This window comes from Kogia breviceps, chromosome 20 (genome assembly GCF_026419965.1).
Source record: "Kogia breviceps isolate mKogBre1 chromosome 20, mKogBre1 haplotype 1, whole genome shotgun sequence".
NCBI classification, from domain to species: Eukaryota; Metazoa; Chordata; class Mammalia; order Artiodactyla; family Physeteridae; genus Kogia; species Kogia breviceps.
This window is the reverse complement of record NC_081329.1, coordinates 21600933-21623787: the sequence shown is the minus strand read 5'-3', so window position 1 is coordinate 21623787 and position 22855 is coordinate 21600933. Positions and strand designations below refer to the sequence as shown.

Sequence of the window (22855 nt, the reverse complement as noted above, 5' to 3'; positions counted from 1 at the left end):
TTCTTTTTTAAACATCTGTATAGGAGCATAGATGTGCTGTAGTTTATTTAATCAGTCCTCTATCGATGGCCGCTTGAGTTGTTTCTAATACAACTTAGTGTTGTAATAGTTCTAATAGTATGTCTTAATACAACTAATGTTTCTAATTTTCCTTTTACAACAGTGCTGCTTTTCTGCATTGTGGTTTATCTGTAAGGTAAATTCCTAGAAGCCAACTTGCTGGGTCAGGGGTTTCAGTGCATTTATATTGCCAAACTCCCCCTGTTAGAGTTGTATCACTTTGCATTCTCACCAGCAGTGTGTGAGACGGCCTGTTTCCTTACAGCCTCACCAGCAGGGTTGTCAATCATGGAATTTTGCCGGTGTGATAAGACATACCGTAGTGGAAGTTGAGTATCTTTTCTTATGTCTAAGGTCATTCGTATCTCTTTTTGTGCTTTTTGTGTTCCTGTCATTGGGTCATTTTCTTGTTAGGTTTTTGGACCTGTTAAAATATTAGGAAGGCTAACTCTTTGTGATATGAATTGAAAATTTTTTTTCTCAGTTTGTCATTTGATTTTATATAGCTACAAGTTTGAACTTGGTTCTGTCTGATTTTATTGTGCATTCTCTTCATCACTATAATTGTACTGCCTTAAATAATACACATTCTCCATTCCTGAAAAGATTAATTTACTGGTAACTATTACTTAATGCATCTAGCATTTAAAAACTGTCTTCCAGGGAATTCCCTCGCAGCCCAGTGGTTAAGACTCTGTGTTTTCACTGCTGAGGGCCTGGGTTCAATCCCTGGTCAGGGAACTAAAATCGCACAAGTTGCACAGTGTGCCCCCCGCCCCCTAAAAAAAAATCATTTAAAAAACCTGTCTTCTAATAACAGTTTCTTGCCGCAATAGACACGGCATCAGCGAGGAGATACACATCCTCTTACTTTAGAAGAAATTTTGGATGAAACACAACATTTAGATATTGGACTCAAGCAGAAACAATGGCTAATGACTGAGGTAAGAATAGGCTTAAATTATTGTAAAAAAAAAAAAAATTTGCTGTAACTAGGGTTTTCATATATTGAGATATGATAATTATTTTTGCTTTTTCTTAAAACAATTGGTATAGGGTTTTTGTTCTTTAAACATACATATTTTGAGATTGACTTATTTTCATATAACCTTATGTATCTATTTAAAAATGTCAGACTTTAGCATAAAAGTTATAAAGAAGTCAGTCATTGTACCAATTTTTAACTTCTTACAGAATAATTGATGCTTATTTTGAATTGCTAAATTTATAATGTACATATTGGCAAGTTGTATTGTTTCTATGTTTTAGGACATTTAAAGCATGAGGTATTATGAGGAAAGCAAGATATTTTGTTAAGCAAGATACTTGTTACACCGCTACTGCTATTATGATTTGATAGTGACGTTACTGCCTCTATCAGATTACTTGGAAAAATAATCATGAACATTGTATATATGTTCCACACAACATTGGAAGAAAAGGAATCCCCAACCATCAGTGACCATGCTAATTTGGAAATGAATAGCACTTTAAAAATTGAGATATTTGTCTCTTTTCTGTTTAAGTATGAAATGACAATAAGACACCTTTCTAGGACCCGTGCTGATTCTAAAGACCAAATGTAAACTTCCTAAAATAGAATTTAATTTCTTTTATCGAGCAAATATTGTTCTTGATTTTAATAATGTAAAATGAACCAGTTAGTATCATTGTAGCTCATTATATTAGTGATATACAAATAGTTGTAATCCACATTTAAATTTTGATGCTTTACCTAATCTTGAAATTTCATGGACTACCCACATTAGGTAAAGTTCATTTTAATTACTATTCTATTCTCCCTCCTTTCTTTCTGTGTTTCTTCTCTTTATCCTTTCAGGATCAGGCTGGCAGCTGTAGAAGAAAATTAATAGGGTTGCTCTTTCTTGAAGAGCTTTCCTTCCTTTTTTTTAATACTTTTTTTTGTGTGTGTGTGATTCGCGGGCCTCTCACCGTTGTGGCCTCTCCCGTTGCGGAGCACAGGCTCCGGATGCGCAGGCTCAGCGGCCACGGCTCACGGGCCCAGCCGCTCCGCGGCATGTGGGATCTTCCCGGACCGGGGCACGAACCTGTGTCCCCTGCATCGGCAGGCGGATTCTCAACCGCTGCGCCACCAGGGAAGCCCAAGAGCTTTTCTTCTGATACTAGCTATACAACAGGACTGACTAGAAACATAATTATATTCAGTAATTTATGCATTCCTACTCAGTTTCAATCTCAGCTGACAATGTTATTGGTAAATTTTTTATACGCACTAGTCCGGTCCTTTTCAGTCCCTTCCACAGCTGCTAGTGCCACTTGATACCATGTGGAGCAGACTGACTTGGTATTTTCATCCCAGGGTAATATTTCTCACATTATAATCCCGATATGTGATAAACTATACTTCGAGGGTGGGGTAGGCAGTACCCATTTCACTTTGTCTAGTGATGTTAATAGGTGTTTTATTGATCCTTACCTCCTTTGTCTTCTGAAAGAATATGGGTACAGCGTTCGTCAAAGCAGTTGTAATAAAGTGGTTTCTTTCTCATCCAAAGAATCTATATAAATAATAAAGTTTCTTTTATAAAAAATGAGCACCATGCTGGTCTCTGCTTGTTGTTTTGGATCCTGGATGTCTGGTATTTTAGATCTTTTGATATCCACAGGATACTTTTAGTTTGCCATTGTAATACGAGTATTGTGGTTTTTTAATAATTGGTAGAATTAAATAATGTATATATGGTATTTCCTTTTGTTAATATGTCCAAATTGTGTCACTGTTACAGGCATTAGTCAATAATCCCAAAATTGAAGTAATAGATGGAAAGTATGCCTTCAAGCCCAAGTACAACTTGAAAGATAAGAAGGCCCTACTTAGGCTTTTAGATAAGCATGACCAGCGAGGCTTAGGAGGAATTCTTTTAGAAGACATTGAGGAAGGACTGCCCAATTCCCAGAAAGCTGTTAAGGTAACCTCTCTTTTCTTTCTATGCCTTAATATAATTTGAATTAATAATGTCTTTTGGTTTTAAAAAATATCATGACTTTAAAAAAAGTTATTTTTAAAACCTCCTCCATCATATATACTTGGGATTGTTACGAGCCAATTAAAGATTTGAAATTTGTGTTTTGTTCTGTAGAGCAGGACAGAGCATAACCATTTCTGTGGAACTTTGATACCTCCCTTTTGTGTTGTTGTGTATGATTGATTCTTCAAAATATTTCTGGAGAGATTTCCTCAAGGACATTAGTCTTTTTCTTATAAGTTGTTATGTTTGTATTTAAGAACTCCTTCAGCAATGCTTGTGCACATTGCTAACCTGAGGGAATCAGAGGCATTAAAACACAAGAACATTTATAATTCGGTTGTTTCCAATTCCTAAAGGGGCTATCAGTAAAAGTGATAGAGTTTACATTTCCTGTTTAAATTTTCAACTCTCTTGGGAAGGCTGCGAGTCTCTGTTATTCAAAATTGCTAAGGATTGATGCTAACCTGTAAGCAGGTTCATTCTTTTTGCTACCTCTGGAGAAAACTTGCTGCTTTCTCTACTTCTTCGTAATTCAGTTACACACGTTAGCATTTTTGGTATTGTCCCACAAGTCCCTTAGGCTGTGTGTGTGTGTGTGCACGCTCACGCGTGCTTTTGGACTTTGTTGTTGTTGTTGTATTGATCTGTTGTTAATTGTACTGACTTTTTTACCTCCAATTTGTTATTAAGCCCAATTGGTTAATTCTTTATAGATTGTATTTTCAGTTCTAGACCTTGCTTTTTTTTTTTTTTTTTTAAACAATCTCCTCGAGAGGTTTTTTTGGTTTTTAAAAAATATTTATTTATTTGGCTGCACCGGGGTCTTATTTGTGGCATACGAGATCTAGTTCCCTGACCAGGGATTGAGCATGGAGTCTCAACCACTGGACCACCAGGGAAGTTCCATCTAGACTTTTCTTTTCATTCTAGGTTTCTGTTTCTGAGATTTTGGTTTTTTTTCCATTCATTACAAGCATATTTTACATTACATCCTTGAGTGTAGTTTTTTGTAGCTGCTTTAAAATTCTCCTCTTCTAATTTCAAGAGCTGGGTCATCTTGGGGATGGTCTGCTCTGAGACTTTGTCTCTTGAGTATGGGTCATGTTTTCTTTCTTCATATACCTAATTTCTGTTGAGTCTTGAACACTGAATTATATGACTCAGGATTCTGTTATATTCCTCCAAAGAGTGTTTTTGTGTGTTTATTTTGTTTTTAAGTGGGCATTTGTCTTGACTAGGGTCAAACTTGAAGCTTTGTATTCTCCGTGGTGGATGGCATATGACACATGTTTTGTTCTTTTAGCTCTATTCTTTTTAAAATGTCTTGTCCCGGGCTTCCCTGGTGGCGCAGTGGTTGAGAATCCGCCTGCCGATGCAGGAGACACGGGTTCGTGCCCTGGTCCGGGAGGATCCCACGTGCCGCGGAGCAACTAAGCCCGTGAGCCATGGCCGCTGAGCCTGCGCGTCCGGAGCCTGTGCTCCGCAACGGGAGAGGCCACAACAGTGAGAGGCCCGCATACCGCAAAAAAAAAAAAAAAAAAAAAAAAAAAAAAAAAAATGTCTTGTCCAGAGATCAGTATAGTAGTTTTCTTCCAGTGGGCTGGTCCCTTAGGAGCTACTTGGCCATTACCAGATGAAGACCCCTTTTTAAGATTTTCACTTAAGTGTCTAAACTTAACCTGCACAAATGTTGCAAATAATATGTGACCAAAGTTGATAAATTGTGCACTTTATAGCATGTTGAAAGGTAGAACTACTGAATCCTAGCTTAACAGTTGGGAGTGCTAGGTACATTTCCTGCTCCATTCTTTTTCCCATTTTGATACAGGCCAGTATTGTTACTCTTTGGTAGGCTTTATATTACATTCTAAAGTAAAACAGTAATGTAAACTGATAATTGCTTTTTCTATTTTAAATAATTTTGTGATGTAAAGTCACATTGTCACCCTGTTTGTTTTTTTTTTAAACATTTGCCTTCCACTTTTTTCTTTTTTTTTTTTGGCTGCATTGGGTCTTCATTGCTGCACGTGGGCTTTCTCTAGTTGCAGCAGTGGCTTCTCTTGTTGCAGAGCATGGGCTCTAGGTGCGCAGGCTTCAGTAGTTGTGGCACATGGGCTCAGTAGTTGTGGCTTGTGGGCTCTAGAACACAGCCTCAGTAGCTGTGGCACACAGGCTTAGTTGCTCTGCAGAATGTGGAATCTTCCTGGACCAGGGATCGAACCTGTATCCCCTGCGTTGGCAAGTAGATTCTTAACCACTGCACCACCAGGGAAGTCCCTGTTACCCTGTTTTTAATGGCTCTCTTCCTTAAGGAGTAAAGCTGAAAATGGGTCATGAAAAGCACACAGTCTGTCATTTGCAAGCAGTATTATTTCTAAATTGTTCAAATCCCCAAGTTTTAAAAAATCCTCACATTTTAAATATGTGAAGATGTGTTCTAAGTAATTTCTCAAGGGAAAAATTTGGCCTAATTAAATTAAATCCCTTCTCTGTTTCCTTTTCTTCAGTTCTTGGTGGAGATAGAAGATAACTTTTACTGTCATTTTGTTGACCATATAGTGTTTTGAAGAAATGTACAGTATAGTGCTAGCAAGAAACAAAGGACTGTGCAAAAGCAAGAAAACAAGACAATGAGAAAAACCAGTGACTGTTCCAGATTATTCATCTCTCAATAGTTGTTTTCTGGGCGTTTTCTAATAATTAAATTAACTGCCAGAATAACTTTAATAACTCTGCATTTGTGATACGGTTTAATTTTAAGATGGTGTATTGAATCAACTAAGGGGTTTTTTAAAATTAAAAATTCTTTTTAATTGTAAAAAATGATCATAGTAAGTCTAGTTAAATGCGTCACATACATAGTTATCAAGAAAATTTATTTTGTGATAAGAACTTTTAAGATCTCTCTTAGCAACTTTCAAATATGCAATGTAGTATTATTAACTATAGTCATCATAATGTATAGTACATCTCTCTCACTTATTTTACAACTGGAAGTTTGTACCTTTTGACCCCTTTCTTGCATTTTGCCCACCCCTTGACCCACTCACTGCCTCTTGGAACCACCAATCTGTTCTCTGTATCTGTGAGCTCATATATATATATCTTTAAAGATTTCACATATAAGTGAGATTATACAGTATTTGTCTTTCTCAGTCTGACCTACTTGACTTAGCATACTACCCTCAAGGTCCATCCATGTTGTCGCAAATGGCAAGATTTCATTCTTTTTTATGGCTGCGTAATATTCCATTTTCTATATATAACACATTTTCTTTATCCATTCATACATCATTGGCCACTTAGGTTGTTTCCACATCTTGGCTACTGTAAATAATGCCGCACTGAACAAAGTGGTGCATATATCTTTTTAAGTTAGTGTTTTCATTTTCTTTGGATAAAAATACCCAGAAGTGGTATTGCTGAATCATATGGTAGTTTTATTTTTAATTTTTTGAGGAACCTCTGTACTGTTTTCCAAGGTGCCTACATCAGTTTACGTTCACACCAACAGTGCACTAGGGTTCCCTTTTCTCCATATCCTCGCCAAGACTCACCATTTCTTGTCTTTTTGATAATAGCCATTCTGACAGGTGTGAGGTGATAATCTTGTTGTGGTTTTCATTTGCATTTTCCTGATGATTAGTGGTGTTGAGCATCTTTTCATGTATCTGCTGACCATCTGTGTGTCTTCTTCAGAAAAACATCTATTCAAATCTTCTGCCCAATTTTTAATAGGGTGGGGTTTTTTGTTTTTTTGCTGTTGAGTTCCATGAGTTCTTTATATGTTTTGGATGTTAACCCCTTATCAGATATATGATTTGCAAATATTTTCTCCCACTTAGTAGGTTGCCTTTTCATTTTGTTGATGTTTCCTTTGCTGTGCAGAACTTTTTAGTATAATGTGATCCCACCTGTTTATTTTTGCTTTTGTTGCTTTTGCTTTTGATGTCAAATCTGAAAAGGTGCCAAGATGAATGTCAAGGAGCTTATTGCCTGTGTTTTCTTACAGGAATCTTATGGTTTCAGGTCTTACATTCAGGTCTTTAATCCATTTTGAAATAATTTTTGCATATGGTGTGAGATCATTAATGGTCCAGTTTCTTTCTTTTGCATGTGGTTGCCCAGTTTTCCCAGCACCATTTATTGAGAGACTATCCTTTCCCTATTGTATATTCTTTTTTTTTTTTTTTTTGCTGTATGCGGGCCTCTCACTGTTGTGGCCTCTCCTATTGCGGAGCACAGACTCCGGACACGCAGGCTTGGTGGCCATGGCCCACAGGCCCAGCCGCTCCGCGGCATGTGGGATCTTCCCGGACCGGGGCACGAACCTGCATCCCCTTCATTGGCAGGCGGACTCTCAACCACTGCGCCACCAGGGAAGCCCCCTATTGTATATTCTTAGCACCTTTGTTGTAAATTAATTCACCATATATGCATAGGTTTACTTCTGGGTTCTCTGTTCTGTCCCATTGATCTATGTGTCTGTTTTTATGCCAGTACCATACTGTTTCAATTATTATACCTTTGTAGTATAGGCAGTGTGATGCTTTCAGCTTTGTTCTTTTTCAAGATTGCTTTGGCTGACAGGATGTTTTGTGGTTCCATATAAATTTTAGCATTGTTCTGTTTCTGTGAAAAATGCCATTGGAGTTTTGATAGGGATTGCATTGAATCTATATTTTGCTTTGGGTAGTGTAGACATTTTAACAATATTAACTCTTCCAATCCATGAGCACAGAATATCTTTCCATTTTTTGTGTCTTCAGTTTCTTTCATCATTGTCTATAGTTTTCAGTGTAGACATTATTTATCTCCTTGGTGAAATTTATTTCTAGGTATCTTATACTTTTTGATGCAATTATAAATGGGATTGTTAATTTCTCTTTCTGATAGTTATTAGTGCATAGAAATTTTTGTATATTGATTTTTGTATCCTGAAACTTTACTGAATTCATTATTCTAATAGTTTTTTGGTGAAGTCTTCAGGGAGATACATAAAATCCAGTTTGCAAAAAGTAACATTTTTATTTCTTCCTTTCCAATTTGTATGCCTTTTATTTCTTTTTCTTGCCTAATTGCCCTGGTTAGGACTCCAATACTATGTTGAGTAAAAGTAGCAGAGTAGACATCCTTGTCTTGTTCCTGATTTTAGAGGCAATGCTTTCAGCCTTTCACTGTTGAATTTGATGTAAGCTGTGGGCTTGTCATATATGGCCTTTATTATGTTGAGGTATGTTACCTTGGTATCCACGTTGTGGAGAGTTATCATAAGTGGATGTTGAATTTTGCCAAATGCTTTTTCTGCATTTACTGAAATGATCATATGATTTTTATCTTTCATTTTGTTAATGTGCTTTGTCACATTGATTGATTTGCAGATATTGAACCATCCTTGCATGCCTGGACTAAATCCCACTTGATTGTGGTGTGTGATTCTTTTAATGTATTGTTGAATTTGGTGTGTTGACTATTTTGTTGAGGATTTTTTGCATCTATGTTCATCAGGGATATTGGCCTGTAATTTTCTTTTCTTGTAGCATACTTTATCTGGTTTTGGTATCAGGGTAATGCCTCGAAAGATGAGTTTGAACTGCTTCAGTTTTTTGGAAGAGTTTGAGAAGGATTGATTTTCTTCTTTGTTCGGTAGAATTCTCTAGTGAAGTTATCTGGTCCTGGACTTTTGTTTGTTGGGAGATTTTTGATTACTTATTCATTTTCTTTATTAGTAACTGATCTGTTCAGAATTCCTATTTCTTCATGATTCAGTCTTGATAGTTTGTTTCCAGAAATTCATCTATTTCCTCTAGGTTGTCCAGTTTTGTTGGTGTACGTTCATAGTAGTCTCTTATGATTCTTTGTATTCTGTGGTATTATTTGTAACGCCTCTCATTGCATTACTGATTTAATTGAGTTTTCTGTCCTTTTTTCTTGGTTAGTTGAGCTAAAGGTTTGTTAATTTTGTTTATCTTTTCAAAGAACTAGCTCATAGTTTCATTAATCTTTTCTGTTGTCTTTTTAGTCTCTATTTAAATTTATTTCCACTCTAATCTTTGTTAGTTCCTTGCTTCTACTAACTTCATTTGTTCTTTTTCTAGTTCCTTGAGGTGTAAGTTTAGGTTATCTGATATTGTTCTTATTTTTTGATGTAGGCATTTATACCTATGAACTTTCTCTTAGAATTGCTTTTTTTTTTTAACCTCATAAGTTTTGGTATGTTGTATTTCCATTTTTATTTTTTTCAGGGTATGTTTAAATTTCTTCTTTGACCCAGTGATTAGCAGCATATTGCTTAATTTCTGCATATTGCTTAATCTCTGCATATTTGTGAATTGTCCATCTTCTTATAATTGATTTTTAGTTTTACATACCATTGTGGTCAGAAAACGTGCTTGATGTGATTTGTTAAGACTCGTTTTGTGGCTTAACATATTAACTATCCCAGAGAATGTCAACTGTGTACTTGAGAATAATGTGTATTCTATTGCTTTTGGATGGAATGTTCTTTATATATCTGTTAAGTCCATGTAGTTCACACATTGATGCCTAAGCTGAGATTATTGTCATCTAAAGGCTCATAGATTGAGACTTTATTTCTGTGATGAATTTCACCATCATCATTACAGTCCAGGTTACTGCTATCAGGCTTTTTGCATTCTTGTTATCATTAATTAATAATAATGAAATATATCAGTTTTCTTGTCATTGCTAGAGTAGTAGAAAATGAAAAATTTTAAATTGTCACCTGTGCTCAGTGAAAGCTAAAAGACAGTAAAGACTAAAGTCTTTTATATTTTCTTTAAAGATGATGCAGTATTTTGGGCAGTGCAGTAACAAACTGAAGGATGGCTATTTATCTCATAGTTGCACACACAGTTTTAGGTGATTTAATCATTCTTCCATTTTCTTACTGTTCTAGCTTTTCAAAGCATAATTGGAAATGATAGATGGATAATGATGAGTAACAAAATATTTCAAGTTAAAGGAAAAGTAAGAACAATGAGGTTTCACAGTTTTTCTCACAGATTAATGAAAGGGTCCAGTAGACCCAAATTGTAATTGCAGCATAGATTGAATTTTGTTCTATTTAAAACTATTTTTTTTCCTTATGTACTTTGGATGATCTCTAAGAATGAAAGTCTCAAAATACCAATTCTTAAAAATAGAACTGCTCAGGAAAGAAACTCAAGAATTAAAATTTGGTCTAGTGGACCCTAATGGTGTACTGAGGGTTAAAGGAAGTGGAAGTCCTTTGTTGTTTTTAAAAAAAAAAAAATTTTTTTTTCTTGGGTGATGTAATTTGGAGTTAACTGAAAATTTTTTCTTTCTCTTTAAGGCTTTAGGGGACCAGATACTATTTGTAAACCGTCCTGATAAGAAGAAAATTCTTTTCTTCAATGATAAGAGCTGTCAGTTTTCTGTGGATGAAGGTGAGCCTTTCTTTATAGCTACTTTCTTTAATTTGCAGACATGTTACAAATTTAGGGTGACAGAATTTATAATATTTATAATACAATTATAACTTAAATTTTATTATACTGCTTTTTTAGCATTATCATCTCAATGCTAATAACTCCTATGTCTAATGTATTATTTCTCACAATGCAGTTTGAAATGTGTGATTTGAAAGATTTTAGGTACAGTCATAGTATAGCAGTTCATGATTTCTTATGCTCATAACTCAGCTGTACCAAACAGGAGTTTATTTCTTTATTTCTGTTGTTTTACAAATATTACTTCATATCTTGATACAAAAGCTTGTTTCAGGATGAGAAAAAGAATAAACTTTTTGTGGAGACTGATATTCTCTTAAATAACTTAGAATTTTTTGATTATCAAATTGGATAAGAAAGGAGATTAATTTTTTCTTTCTGGCAATTTTAGAGTTGTATGCTAAGCTATATGTTGTCTTGTACTAAATGTGTGATACTTATATTTTGGATTTTAGTTTAAAATATTTCATCAATATTTTCAGGTAAAATAGTAATTAAACAAGGGTTTAGTCATGAGAAGTTTCTTTTCTATACAAGTAGATATTCTCATGTAAGCAAATATGTTTTACTTAAATTTGTATTAATTTTGAAGTTTTATCAAAAGGCAAGAAAAGGATTGAACGTCATTTTAATTATAAAGTTTCAAAAGTGATACAAACTCCCAGCAAAATATTCTAAAAATATAGAGGGACATATAGTACGGTAGTAGTATAGACTGCAAACAGTGAAACTGTTACTGTGCCAACCTGGTAGTCATATTGACTTTTTTTAATGACATTAAATGAAAGAGTTTCTGTTGAATGAGTAATTTTGTATAAGAAGTGCATTTACAAATCTTGTCCCTATAGAGCCCAAACCTGTCTTGATTATGACTTGTAATTTGTACAGTAACCCTAACGTTTTCTCTTATGTGTTATCTGGCTGTACATAATCAGGCTTGTGGTGCTGTAGTTTCATCAACCTAAGGCTTACTTAGATGACCATGATTTTTTGTAGGAAATAGAATATTGTATTTTTGTGAAAATTCTCATCAAGAATACCTTGCATTGATATATAGTTGGTTCTCGATAAATGTTTGTTAATTAAATGAAATTTACAAAGTATTCTGGCTCTTCTATAATGCCATTTCTAATAAATATGGTAAGCTTCCTGTATGTAAACAAGATAGTAGTCAGCTCCTTCTGCACTTTGTAATGATAGGTGCTCATTTAAGAAAGATTTGGCTGAGCAGTTTTTGTATTGCCTGAGTCTCTTTTACTTGGAATTTTGGTGTTATGTAAACTTCTGTAATTGTCAAATTGATTTCTTTTAAAAACCATATGGATGGACTTGATCTTTAAGTCCTTCTGAGTTTAAACAAAGAAACCACCGATTCCTTTATTCTTAAGCATAGTTAATCCATTTGAAGAAAATTTTCACAGTATTAAAAAAAACTTATCACAAGTATCACATGTTCAAATAGTAAGGAAAATCTTACAATAAACAGCAGATATGCTTTTCCTTTCTCTAGTTCCAGTCCCTTTTTTTTTCTGGCAAGTAACTTAACTGGTTTTATTTTAGATTCTTCTGGTGGTTTTTCCCATCTTGCTAAATAATATGCTTATACTGTTATTTCCTTATTTTTTTCACTTGAAACATTGTCTAATGACTTATTCTTTATCATCTATCTGATTCCAACACCTATCTTTTTCTACTTCCCAATATAGTACATCACTATTTTTAGTTTCCCTTTAATTTATCTTGGCGCTTTCAACAACATAAACCTTCTCAGTGGGAATTTTTAGTATTAAGTCTGCTCTCTAGATGGCAGCATAGTGTAGCATATCTATTCTGGAAGTAGATGTTTAAATTGAGGCAAGTGTTTGATAGGAGAGAGATTGCAGTAGCTCTGTAAGAGTAGCAGAAACTGTAGGATTTCTTGATGGTATTTCATTGGAGAAATTTTAGGAGTACACTTGGATTTAGCAGTAACCCTCACAGTAGTCCTTACACTAAACCATGTTTTAACTTTGGTCAGTGTTTTCCAGTTTGTGTATTTTTTACCCACAGTTCTGTTCCTTAGTATTACCTGTTTTCATTTGCCATGTTATATGGCCTTTCGCAAGGCTTAAACTCTTCCCATCTCCTCATTACTTGGCTATAAAGGCAAAATGAGGATTTTCACTTTTTGCCCCTCAGATTATAAAAGTAATTATATATGCTCTTTAGTAAAATCCTACACATCTAGAAATAAGTGCTGTAAATAGTTCAGTGTTTATTTCTGTAGTTTACTTTCTCTATACCACAGGTATTCAGTGATGCTGTGTGGCTATTTATTTATTTATTTTTAGGATATTATTTATTTTTATTATTTATTTATTTATTTTGGTTGTGCCAGGTCTTAGTTGTGGCACATGGGATGTTTGTTGTGGCATGTGGACTTCTTAGTTGCAGCATGCTGGATCTTTAGTTGCGGCATGCATGGGGAATCTAGTTCACTGATCAGGGATCGAACCTGAGCATGCTGCATTGGGACTGTAGAGTCTTACCCACTGGACCACAGGGGAAGTCCCCCTGTGTGGCTATTTAGTTTTCTGTTTTATAGGTGTGTCTGATGCATGGATTTTTAAACGCTTAACATTGCTGCAGCAAATATCCTTACAGACCCGATACAGTGGATATATGTATATGTATTTTTTATGTTAATGAAACAGCCATATAAATCAGGAAAATATTGGGAAGGTAAACAATAAATTATTTTGGCATCTTTTAAAGATCTTTGCTGCTATTGGTGAAATACATTACTAGATTTCTCAATATTGAACCATCCTTTTAGTCCTAGAATAACCCTTCTTTGGCGCCTGTATTTCTGCGTTCCTTTTACTAATGTATTTAAGGATTTTTGCTTTTTTCTTTTTTTGTGTGCTTTCTCAGGGTTTGCTATGGTTGTATGCTGGATTCATAAAAAGAGAAGTGCAGATTTATATTTTAAAAATTTATTTCAATATTTTTAATCAAGCACACTTATACATACTCAGATATAAATGGAATATAAATGAAATAGTTGCTTATATTTTTATATAGAATTACCATTGAATGTGATAGCTACAAGTGAATTAATGAAGGTGTGATTCATTGGCAACTTATATACCATAATTGGTGTTTTCCTTAAGTGATAAAGAATTCTTGGTAAAGTTCTAAAAAATACAAGGTGTAGCTTTTCTGTGATTACAAAGGTTAATCATACTATATTCATATATACTATACACTGTATATTCTTAAAAAAAATCAAGTGTATCTTAAACCAGTATAAGAAATACTTTGTTTATATATGTAAAACAGAATTGGGTTCTAGGCTCAGTTTATTATAAGCTGGTATTTATCATTAATCTGTATACTTTCTAATAAAGATAGTTGGGAGGATGCAGTGTTTTTCAACCTTGGCAGTATTGCTGTTTGGAGCCGGATAAGTTTTTTGGTGTCAGGGTTGTCACAGTGAATTTTGGGATGATTAGCAGCATCCCTTGCTGCTTTAGATGCCATTAGCATACCTTTCCCCACAATGTGACATGCAAAAATGTATCCAGACATTACCAAAAGTTCACTGGGGAGCAGAATTGCCCAGGTTGAGAGTTATATTAAAGGTACAGGGCTTCCCTGGTGGTGCAGTGGTTGAGAGTCCGCCTGCCAGTGCAGGGGACGCGGGTTCGTGCCCCGGTCCGGGAGGATCCCACATGCCGCGGAGCGGCTGGGCCCGTGAGCCGTGGCCGCTGAGCCTGCGCGTCCGGAGCCTGTGCTCCGCAACGGGAGAGGCCACGACAGTGAGAGGCCCGCGTACCACACGCACACACACACAAAAGGTACAGTTTATGGTTATAAATCAGGAATATTACAATATGTTGTCTTCAAGCTGCTTTTTGTGTGTTCCTTCATTCAGCACATTCAGTGATATGAAGGATAGCAAAGTGAATGAGATTTCTGTCCTTGAGCCCAGGTGGAGGGTGGAATGACATGGGTACACATATGGTACAACATGTCATACAACATGTCACTGTGGTGTTCATACAGTGCTGTAGAGACCCTGGGGGTCACAGCCACTCACAGGAAACTCAGGGGTAAGATGCCGTTCTTTTAGTTGAAAGTGTCAGTATTGTGTAAATCACTAATTTTAAAAATGGAGGTTTTTTGTTAATGATTTAAATTATGTGTTTCCAGAGAAGACCTATTGAAAACAGATGCATATCTTTTTATATATATATATATATAAATTTATTTATTTATTTATGGCTGTGTTGGGTCTTTGTTGCTTCACATGGGCTTTCTCTAGTTGTGGCAAGTGGGGGTGCTACTCTTCATTGTGGTGCGCGGGCTTCTCACTTCTGTGGCTTCTCTTGTTGTGGAGCACGGGCTCTAGGCGCGCGGGCTTCAGTGGTTGTGGCACGCAGGCTCAGTAGTTGTGGCACATGGCCTTAGTTGCTCTGCGGCATGTGGGATCTTCCTGGACCAGGGCTTGAACCCGTGTCCCCTGCATTGGTAGGCAGATTCTTATCCACTGCGCCACCAGGAAAGCCCACAGATGCATATCTTAACATTTGTCTTTCTCACTGTCCACCTGTCTGTCTTTTTTTGTATTTTATTTCTCAAAATAATTACGCTGATCAAGTTGTTTGTTTTAGCTCACTAGGTGGCAGTCTTAGCTATAGAGAGGAAATGTTGACTGGGCAAGCTTTCAGTCAGACTGAAGATTCACCCTTCATTCTATCTGTGATAGAAGCAAATGTCCAAAAATGAGATATAGCATAAGTAAGGAGAAAGTCTATTGTGTAGTAATTAAAAAGAATTAAATAGATAAGTGAACCCAGAGTAGTTGGACCTAGGTATGTGTTTTATTTCACAGAGGTATTTATTTTCTTAAATCAATCTTATTCATTAGAAGCAGTATAAATGCAGTGGTCAAGAGGATGGTCTGAGTAGTCGATATGTAGGTTTAAATCTTGGCTCTGCTCCTTACTAGCTTAGGCAAGATACTGCCTAGTAATACTTAACCCTTCTGTGTCTGAAATTCCTCATCTATAAAATAGGAATAGCGGTATCTACTTCAGTGGGCCTTATGGGGATTAAATGAGTTAATATAAATAAAAATGCTTAGAACTTGGAATGGAACCCAGCACATAGTAAGAATAATAGTATCAGCAGGTTAGCTATTATTAGTAACATTAAAAATATAAAATAGTACCAAAATATTAGGTGTTTTAATCTTACTCATCTGGTTACTTTATTCAGCTATCTGATTATTAACTTAGTGGATCTGTGGTTTTGCAGTTGTTTAGACAGGTAGCAGAGAAGCAGAGTCAGTTCAGTCAGAGTGCTGATGTGTGGCAGTGACATACTGTTAGGTGGTGTTCCTGTATGAAGTCCGATGACAATCTGACTGTTCCCCCATTGCTGGTAACTTGTTCTTTTCTGCCTGGAAGCTTCAGCGATTTCAGCTTTATCCTTAGAATCTAGGACTCCTCCTAGTAGCTACTCCCCTGGGGCCCTGATGCTGTTTTAGGTCTTTTTTTTTTTTTTTTTTTTTTTTTTTGCGGTATTTGGGCCTCTCACTGTTGTGGCCTCTCTCGTCGCGGAGCAAGGCTCCAGACGCGCAGGCTCAGCGGCCATGGCTCACGGGTCCAGCCACTCCACGGCATGTGGGATCTTCCCAGACCGGGGCACGAACCCGCGTCCCCTGCATTGGCAGGTGGACTCTCAACCACTGCGCCACCAGGGAAGCCCATAGGTCATTTTTAAATAACTATGTGGTATTCCAGATAGGGACATACTTTAACACACTTTTTCTTATGCTCCACAAAGAGAAACTTAGTGTTTGTTTTATTTTTTTGCTATATGCTATTATAAATAATGCTCACTCCTTGCATGTAAATATATGTACACTTGCTTGGTTATCTCCTTATTGTAGTTTTCTTGAAGTATAATTGGTGGGTCAAAAGATAAGGCATGTTTGAAAAAAATGTCAGTAGCCTGCCTAATGCCCATCCTAAAGTTTGCACCAATTTTTGGGACCAGTTTATATGCGAAGGTATCCATTTCTTTATATGTGAAGGTATCCATTTCTTTACCCTCACTAGATGTTTTTAGTTGACTTTGCCAGCCTCACAGAAAATACAGATTATCTTGCTTTTAATTTGTATTTTCTTGCCGTGATTTTTATAAAATTTACACTAGTTTATTTCTCTTTGTACCTCTGTCAGAAAATCTGAGCATTTTCTGTCCCTCCAAACATTAACAAGTAATTAAATTTGGGACCTTGTGAGATCCTGTTTCTAAAATTAGGCCCTGCCTTCCAGTGTTCATCTTAAGTATTTATGCAACTGTAATACATTTACACAGTAGATGTATTATTTAAATACTGCAACAGCATTGAACTAAGGAAAGCCATGGATTAAAGTAGAAATGTTTCATTGAAACAAAGACATTGAAGAGTTTTTATTCAGGTATTTTCCTCTGAATACAGCTCAAGTGATGTTTCTTTTAACAAAAGGAAGTAGTTAAATTTTGTTTTAATGTCCTTTCAGTTCCACCGTACTATGAAAATGTACAGTGTTGTATATTCTTTTTGGTGGTACAGTAACACAGACTGGCTTTCCAGACCATTCCCGTCATATTGCCTCTATCATTGTGTCATAAGCAGCCTGAGGTATATAAGCTCTGTACACATTGGGTACAAAGTGAAAGTAGTTTCAGTCTTCAAGGAACTGAAATTTTGCAATGCTGGTAACACAGGTTTGGTAAAAAGTGAACTAAGTGAAGTTTAGCACTGTGTGAAAGGTGTTTTTATTACATTTTTTTTTCTCCGTACCTTTTTGTTATACAGAGAGAAGTACACAGTACAGTTGTTGTACAGTTATATCATGTATTACTTATTCTAAATAGTGAATACAATTTTTACACGTTGATAGTTAGATTTTTTTATTTTTTATTTTTTTTGTGTGGTACGCGGGCCTCTCACTGTTGTGGCCTCTCCCGTTGCGGAGCACAGGCTCCGGACGCGCAGGCTCAGCGGCCATGGCTCACGGGCCCAGCTGCTCCGCGGTATGTGGGATCTTCCCAGACTGGGGCACGAACCCGTGTCTCCTGCATTGGCAGGCAGACTCCCAACCACTGCGCCACCAGGGAAGCCCGATAGTTAGAATTTAATGTCATATTTAAAATGTCAGAGCTATTGTGTGTGACATAATTCCTTGTGACATAATTCCTTCAGCAGCTATGTAAATCTGACATGTAAATTCCCTGATATGTGTACATTTAAAAATAATTTTGTGTGCCTTTTTGGAATTAGATGTTTTTCTTACTGACTTGGAAGTTTTACCTGAAGCTATTTTCTCTCATATATGCCTTATGTGAGCAGAGCTAGCCATGTTAGTCACATTGTTCTCAAAGCTTGGCTAAGAAGTAGATAGTTGGGGGCTTGTAGCTTTCACTTAGAGAAAGCTGGAGAGAGCACTGTTCCCACTCTTGCAGCAACAACAAACCCTGGGCAGCTGCAAAGTTGCAGTTTTCTTGACTCCATCAGAGAGCTGAGGTTGCAGGGCAACCACCTAACCTGAAATCAAAGGAAAGACAGGCACCTCCAAGAAAAGGTGGGATGCAAACACTTGTTTACCTGGCACAGGGAACATGAACATTGCTCAGAAGAATTCAGTTAAAATGTTTAATGACCTGCTAAACATTTAGTGTGGACTGGCAAGCGAGTATAGAACCCTTGGGGGCCGCAGACACATGAGAGTTCGCACCCACTCACAGGCTCTTCTCTGCAGGCTGCCCTCGCTGCTTACAAAGCAGAGGCCAGGGTGGGGGAACAGGCATTATAGGGCAGGTCTGGAGGAGGGGAGCAGTAGATGCTTCAGAAAAGACATGAAGCCCGATCTGGCTTCTCCTTCCCCCCTGTCTCCTGTGAGACAGAAGCCTTCAACTCCTGTGAGGAGAAAAGAAAGAAAAAGCCTCTACCTGGGGGAAGGGAGGAATATAAGCTGGGCCCAGAACTTTGGCAGAGGGGGCAGGGCAGGAACACTGCGAAGGCTACCCCCAGACACCTTGGAACATAGGGCTTGTCTAAATAAAGCTGAGGCTTAATCGGAATATCAGAGAACTCCCACCCACCCCCATACAGGCTGACAGATTTGGAGTAACAGGTAGCAGTGGAATTCCGTGAGAGTCCCAAGAGCATGGAGGCTGACAGACCATCCAAGGTGCAGCATAGGGAAGACCTAAAAGAGCAGGTTGAGCAGACACTGAGGAAAAACCCTCAGGCAAAGCAGTCTCTACCCTAAACACAAGGTATGGCTAGAGGCATTTGGAGCCTGTGGTGCATTGTGGGTAACCATAGCAGCCACAAATTCCAAACCAAGTTCATATTCTGACAATAGAATGCCTCTACCTCCATAAGCTGAAGGCCTAGCAGAAGGAAAGGCGTGCCCATTTCCCAGCACAAAAACTATTTACCTCAGTCTCAGCTGTCCTACAGAGGATATCCTGCTTTCAAAAAAAATTATGAGGCATAAAAAGAAGCAAGGAAAAGCAAAGCACTTTTGAGACAAGGGAATTTACAGAACCAAATTCTTAGGACACAGATATTGGAACTGTCAGACATGGAATTTAAAATAACACTGGTTGATATGTTAAGGCCTCCAGTAGAAAAGGCAGACAGCATGCATGATCAGGTAGGATATTGCAACAGAGAGATAGACATTATAAGAAAATCAAATGAAAATTCTAGAAATGAAAAGCACAGTAACAGAGACAAAAAATGCCTTTAGTAAGCTCATTAGTCAACTTGGCATAAGGAAAGAATCTGTAAACTGCAAGGTAGGCCAGTACAAATTAAACTGAAATGCAGAGAGACGAATGTGAAGAAATATAGCAGAGCCTCCATTAGCTGTGAGATAACATCAAATGGTCTGGGTTTATAATTAAAATCTCAGAAAGAGAAGAGAAAGAATGGGAGAGAAGAAATAATGGCTAAGTATTTTGTAAAATTAATGATAGACACCAAATCAGAGGTCCAGGAAGCTCAGAGAACATGAGGCAAGATAATCCCCCAAAAGAAACAAATGACAGAAAAAACACCTAAACATATCATTTTCAAACTGCCAAAAACTGAAGGTGAAGAGAAAATATTGAAGTAGTCAGAGGAAAAAGCTCATTACAGAGGAAAAAAGAATTACAACAGACTTGTCATTTGACCCTGTGCAAACCAAAACACAGTGCAGTGACATCTTTAAAGCACTAAAAGGGAAGAAGTTTTCAACACAGAATTCTGTACCCAGCAAAAATAATCTTTAAAAAACAAAGGATAAATACTCTCTCAGAGGAATATTCTCTCAGTATCACAGAAACTGAGAGAATTCACTGTTACCAGACCTGCATTACCAGAAATCCCTTAAGGAAGTTCTTCAGGCAGAGGGGATGTGATACTAGACAGAAACTTGGATCTATACGGGAAGTAAGTGTGCTGTAAATGGAATAAATGAAAGTAAATATAAAATTCATGTTTGTCTAATTAAAATTTTTAATTAAAAAATTTTAATCACTCTGAAAGATAGCTGACTATAAACCAGAAATATTAGACATGAATTTGTGTTTAGAGCATATGTAAAAGTAAAATTTATGACAGTAGCTCAGAGGTCAGGAGGGAGTATACTATTATAACATCTTTACATATGATCTGGTATAATTTACTTGAAGTTAGGCTCTGGTTAGCTAAAGACGTGTATTGTAAACCCTAGGACAACCACTGAAACCATTAAAAAAAAAAAACTATAGTTAACAGTACTATATTGTATAGTTGAAAGCTGCTAAGAGTAGGTTCTCATCACAAGAAAAAGGATTATCACTATGTGAGGCGATTTATGTTAACTGAACTTACTGTAGTAATCTTTTCACAATATATACATGTATCAGATTATTATGTTATACATCTAAAATTAATACGGTGTTATATATCAATTACATATAGCTCCATAAGACAGTAATAGAAAATGGAATCATAAAAATATATTTAGTTAATCCAGATGAACACAGGAACAGAAGGAAAAAGGGAGTAGATGAAACAGATAGAAACAGTGAGCAAGATGATAGATTTTATTCCAACCACATTAAGTGATAATTAGGTTAAATGTAAATCATCTAAACATACTAAGACAGATTTTCATCTGTCTAAACATACAAAATCATATAACATACTTTTCACTGTACAATCATCTAAACATACTAATTGAGATAGATGTAAATTGCCTAAACATAATAAGACAGATTTTCAGATTGGATGCAAATGCAAGACCTTAGTATATGCTGTCTATGAGAAACTTTATAAAAACGAGGGTTAAAAGTAAAAGGATATAAAATGATGTATCACGCAAACACTAATCAAAAGAAAGCTAGAATATTAGTATCAGGCAAAGTAGTCTTCAGAACAGAGAAAATTACCAAGGATAAAGAGGAACATTACATAATGATAAGTGTTTACTTCTCCAAGGATACATAATAGTCCCAAATATATGTATATTTAACAACAGAGCTTTAAAATACATGAGTTAAAAGTAGATACAGGACTTCCCTGGTAGTCCAGTGGGTGAGACTCCACACTCCCAATGCAGGGGACCCAGGTTTGATCCCTGGTTGGGGAACTAGGTCCCGCATGCATGCCGCAACTAAGATCCCATGTGCTGCAGCTAAGACTTGGTGCAGCCAAAATAAGTAAATAAATATATTAAAAATACAGCTATAACTGAAAGGAGAAATAGACAAACCCACAATTAAGATTGAATTTCACAGCACTCCTCTCTCAGTAATTGATTGAACAAATAGATGGAAAATTAGTAAGGATATGAAAGTCTTAAACAATACTATCAACCAACTTGACCTCATTGACATTTATAAAACAAGATTACCCAAAAACAGAATACATATGTTTTCCATTGTACATGGGATATTCACCAAGACAGATGGTATTCTAGGCCACAAAACCTTAATGAATTTAAAAGAATTGAAAGCATATAAAAGATGTGCTTGGATCATAATGGAATTAGACTAGAAATCAAAGATATATTTGGAAATGCTCCAAAGTATTTGGAAATTAAATAACACTTTTAAATAACTCGTGGTTCAGGGAGGAAATCACAAGGGAAGTAAAAAAGTATGTTGAATTAAATGAAAGTGAAAGCACAAGATATCAAAATTCATGGGATGCAGCTACAGCAGTGCTTAAAGGGAAATAGAGTATTAAATGCTTACATTATAAAAGGACATTACATTATGGATATACAACATTTTATTCATCCATTCATCAGTTGATGGGCATTTGAGTTGTTTCTACTTTTTGGCTATTGTGAATAATGGTACTATGAACATTCATGTACAAGTTTTTGTGTGGAAATAATTTTTCATTTCTCTTAGGTACATACCTAGGAGTGGAATTACTGGATCATATGGTAATTCCAATGGCTAACTTTTGAGCAATTGCCATACTGTTTTGCAAAGTGGCTACATCATTTTACATTCCCACCAGCAGTGTGTGAGGGTTCCAATTTCTCCACATGATTGCCAACACTGATTTTAGCTGTCGTACTGGGTGTGAAATGGTATCTTATCATAGTTTTGATTTACATTTTTCTAATGATGAGCATCTTTTTGCTTAATGGCCATTTGTATATTGTCTTTTTTTATTTTTAAAATTTTTATTTATTAAAAAATGTTTATTTTTATATTGGAGTATAGTTGATTTACACTTGCGTTCGTTTCAGGTGTACAGCAAAGTGATTCAGTTATACATGTATATTATCTTTTGAGAAATGTGTGATTAAATTCTTTACCTATTAAAAAAATTTTATTACAGAATATTTTTCTGTGCTATACAACATATCCTTGTTGCTTATCTATTTTATATATAGTAGTTTTTGTGTCTCTTAATCCCATCTCCCCGGATTGCCCCTCCCCTCTTCCCTTCCCCCACTGGTAACCACTAGTTTGCTCTCGATATCTGTGGGTCTGTTTCTTATATTCATTCATTTTATTTTTTTAGATTTCACATATAAGTGATATCATACAGTATTTGTCTTTCTCTTTGTCTTACTTCATTTAGCACAATACCCTCCAGGTCCATCCATGTGGTTGCAAATGGCATTATTTCATTCTTTTTATGGCTGAGTAGTATTCCATTGTATATATGTACCACATCGTCTTTATTCATCTGGTGATGGACACTCAGGTTGCTTCCATATCTTGGCTATTGTAAATAGTGCTGCTGTGACTATT

At 36.2% G+C, this 22855-nt stretch overlaps 1 protein-coding gene across 1 annotated transcript in view; it reads left to right on the top strand.

Annotated features, from left to right (window-relative positions):
* Positions 1-22855, top strand: part of GTF2E2 (general transcription factor IIE subunit 2) — a 68942-nt gene that overhangs the window by 27417 nt on the left and 18670 nt on the right. Inside the window, exons 4-6 of the mRNA XM_059049294.2 lie at positions 897-1004; positions 2829-3011; positions 10408-10501. Coding sequence (XP_058905277.1) covers positions 897-1004; positions 2829-3011; positions 10408-10501 — 385 coding nt within the window. The remainder of the gene's footprint in view (positions 1-896; positions 1005-2828; positions 3012-10407; positions 10502-22855) is intronic.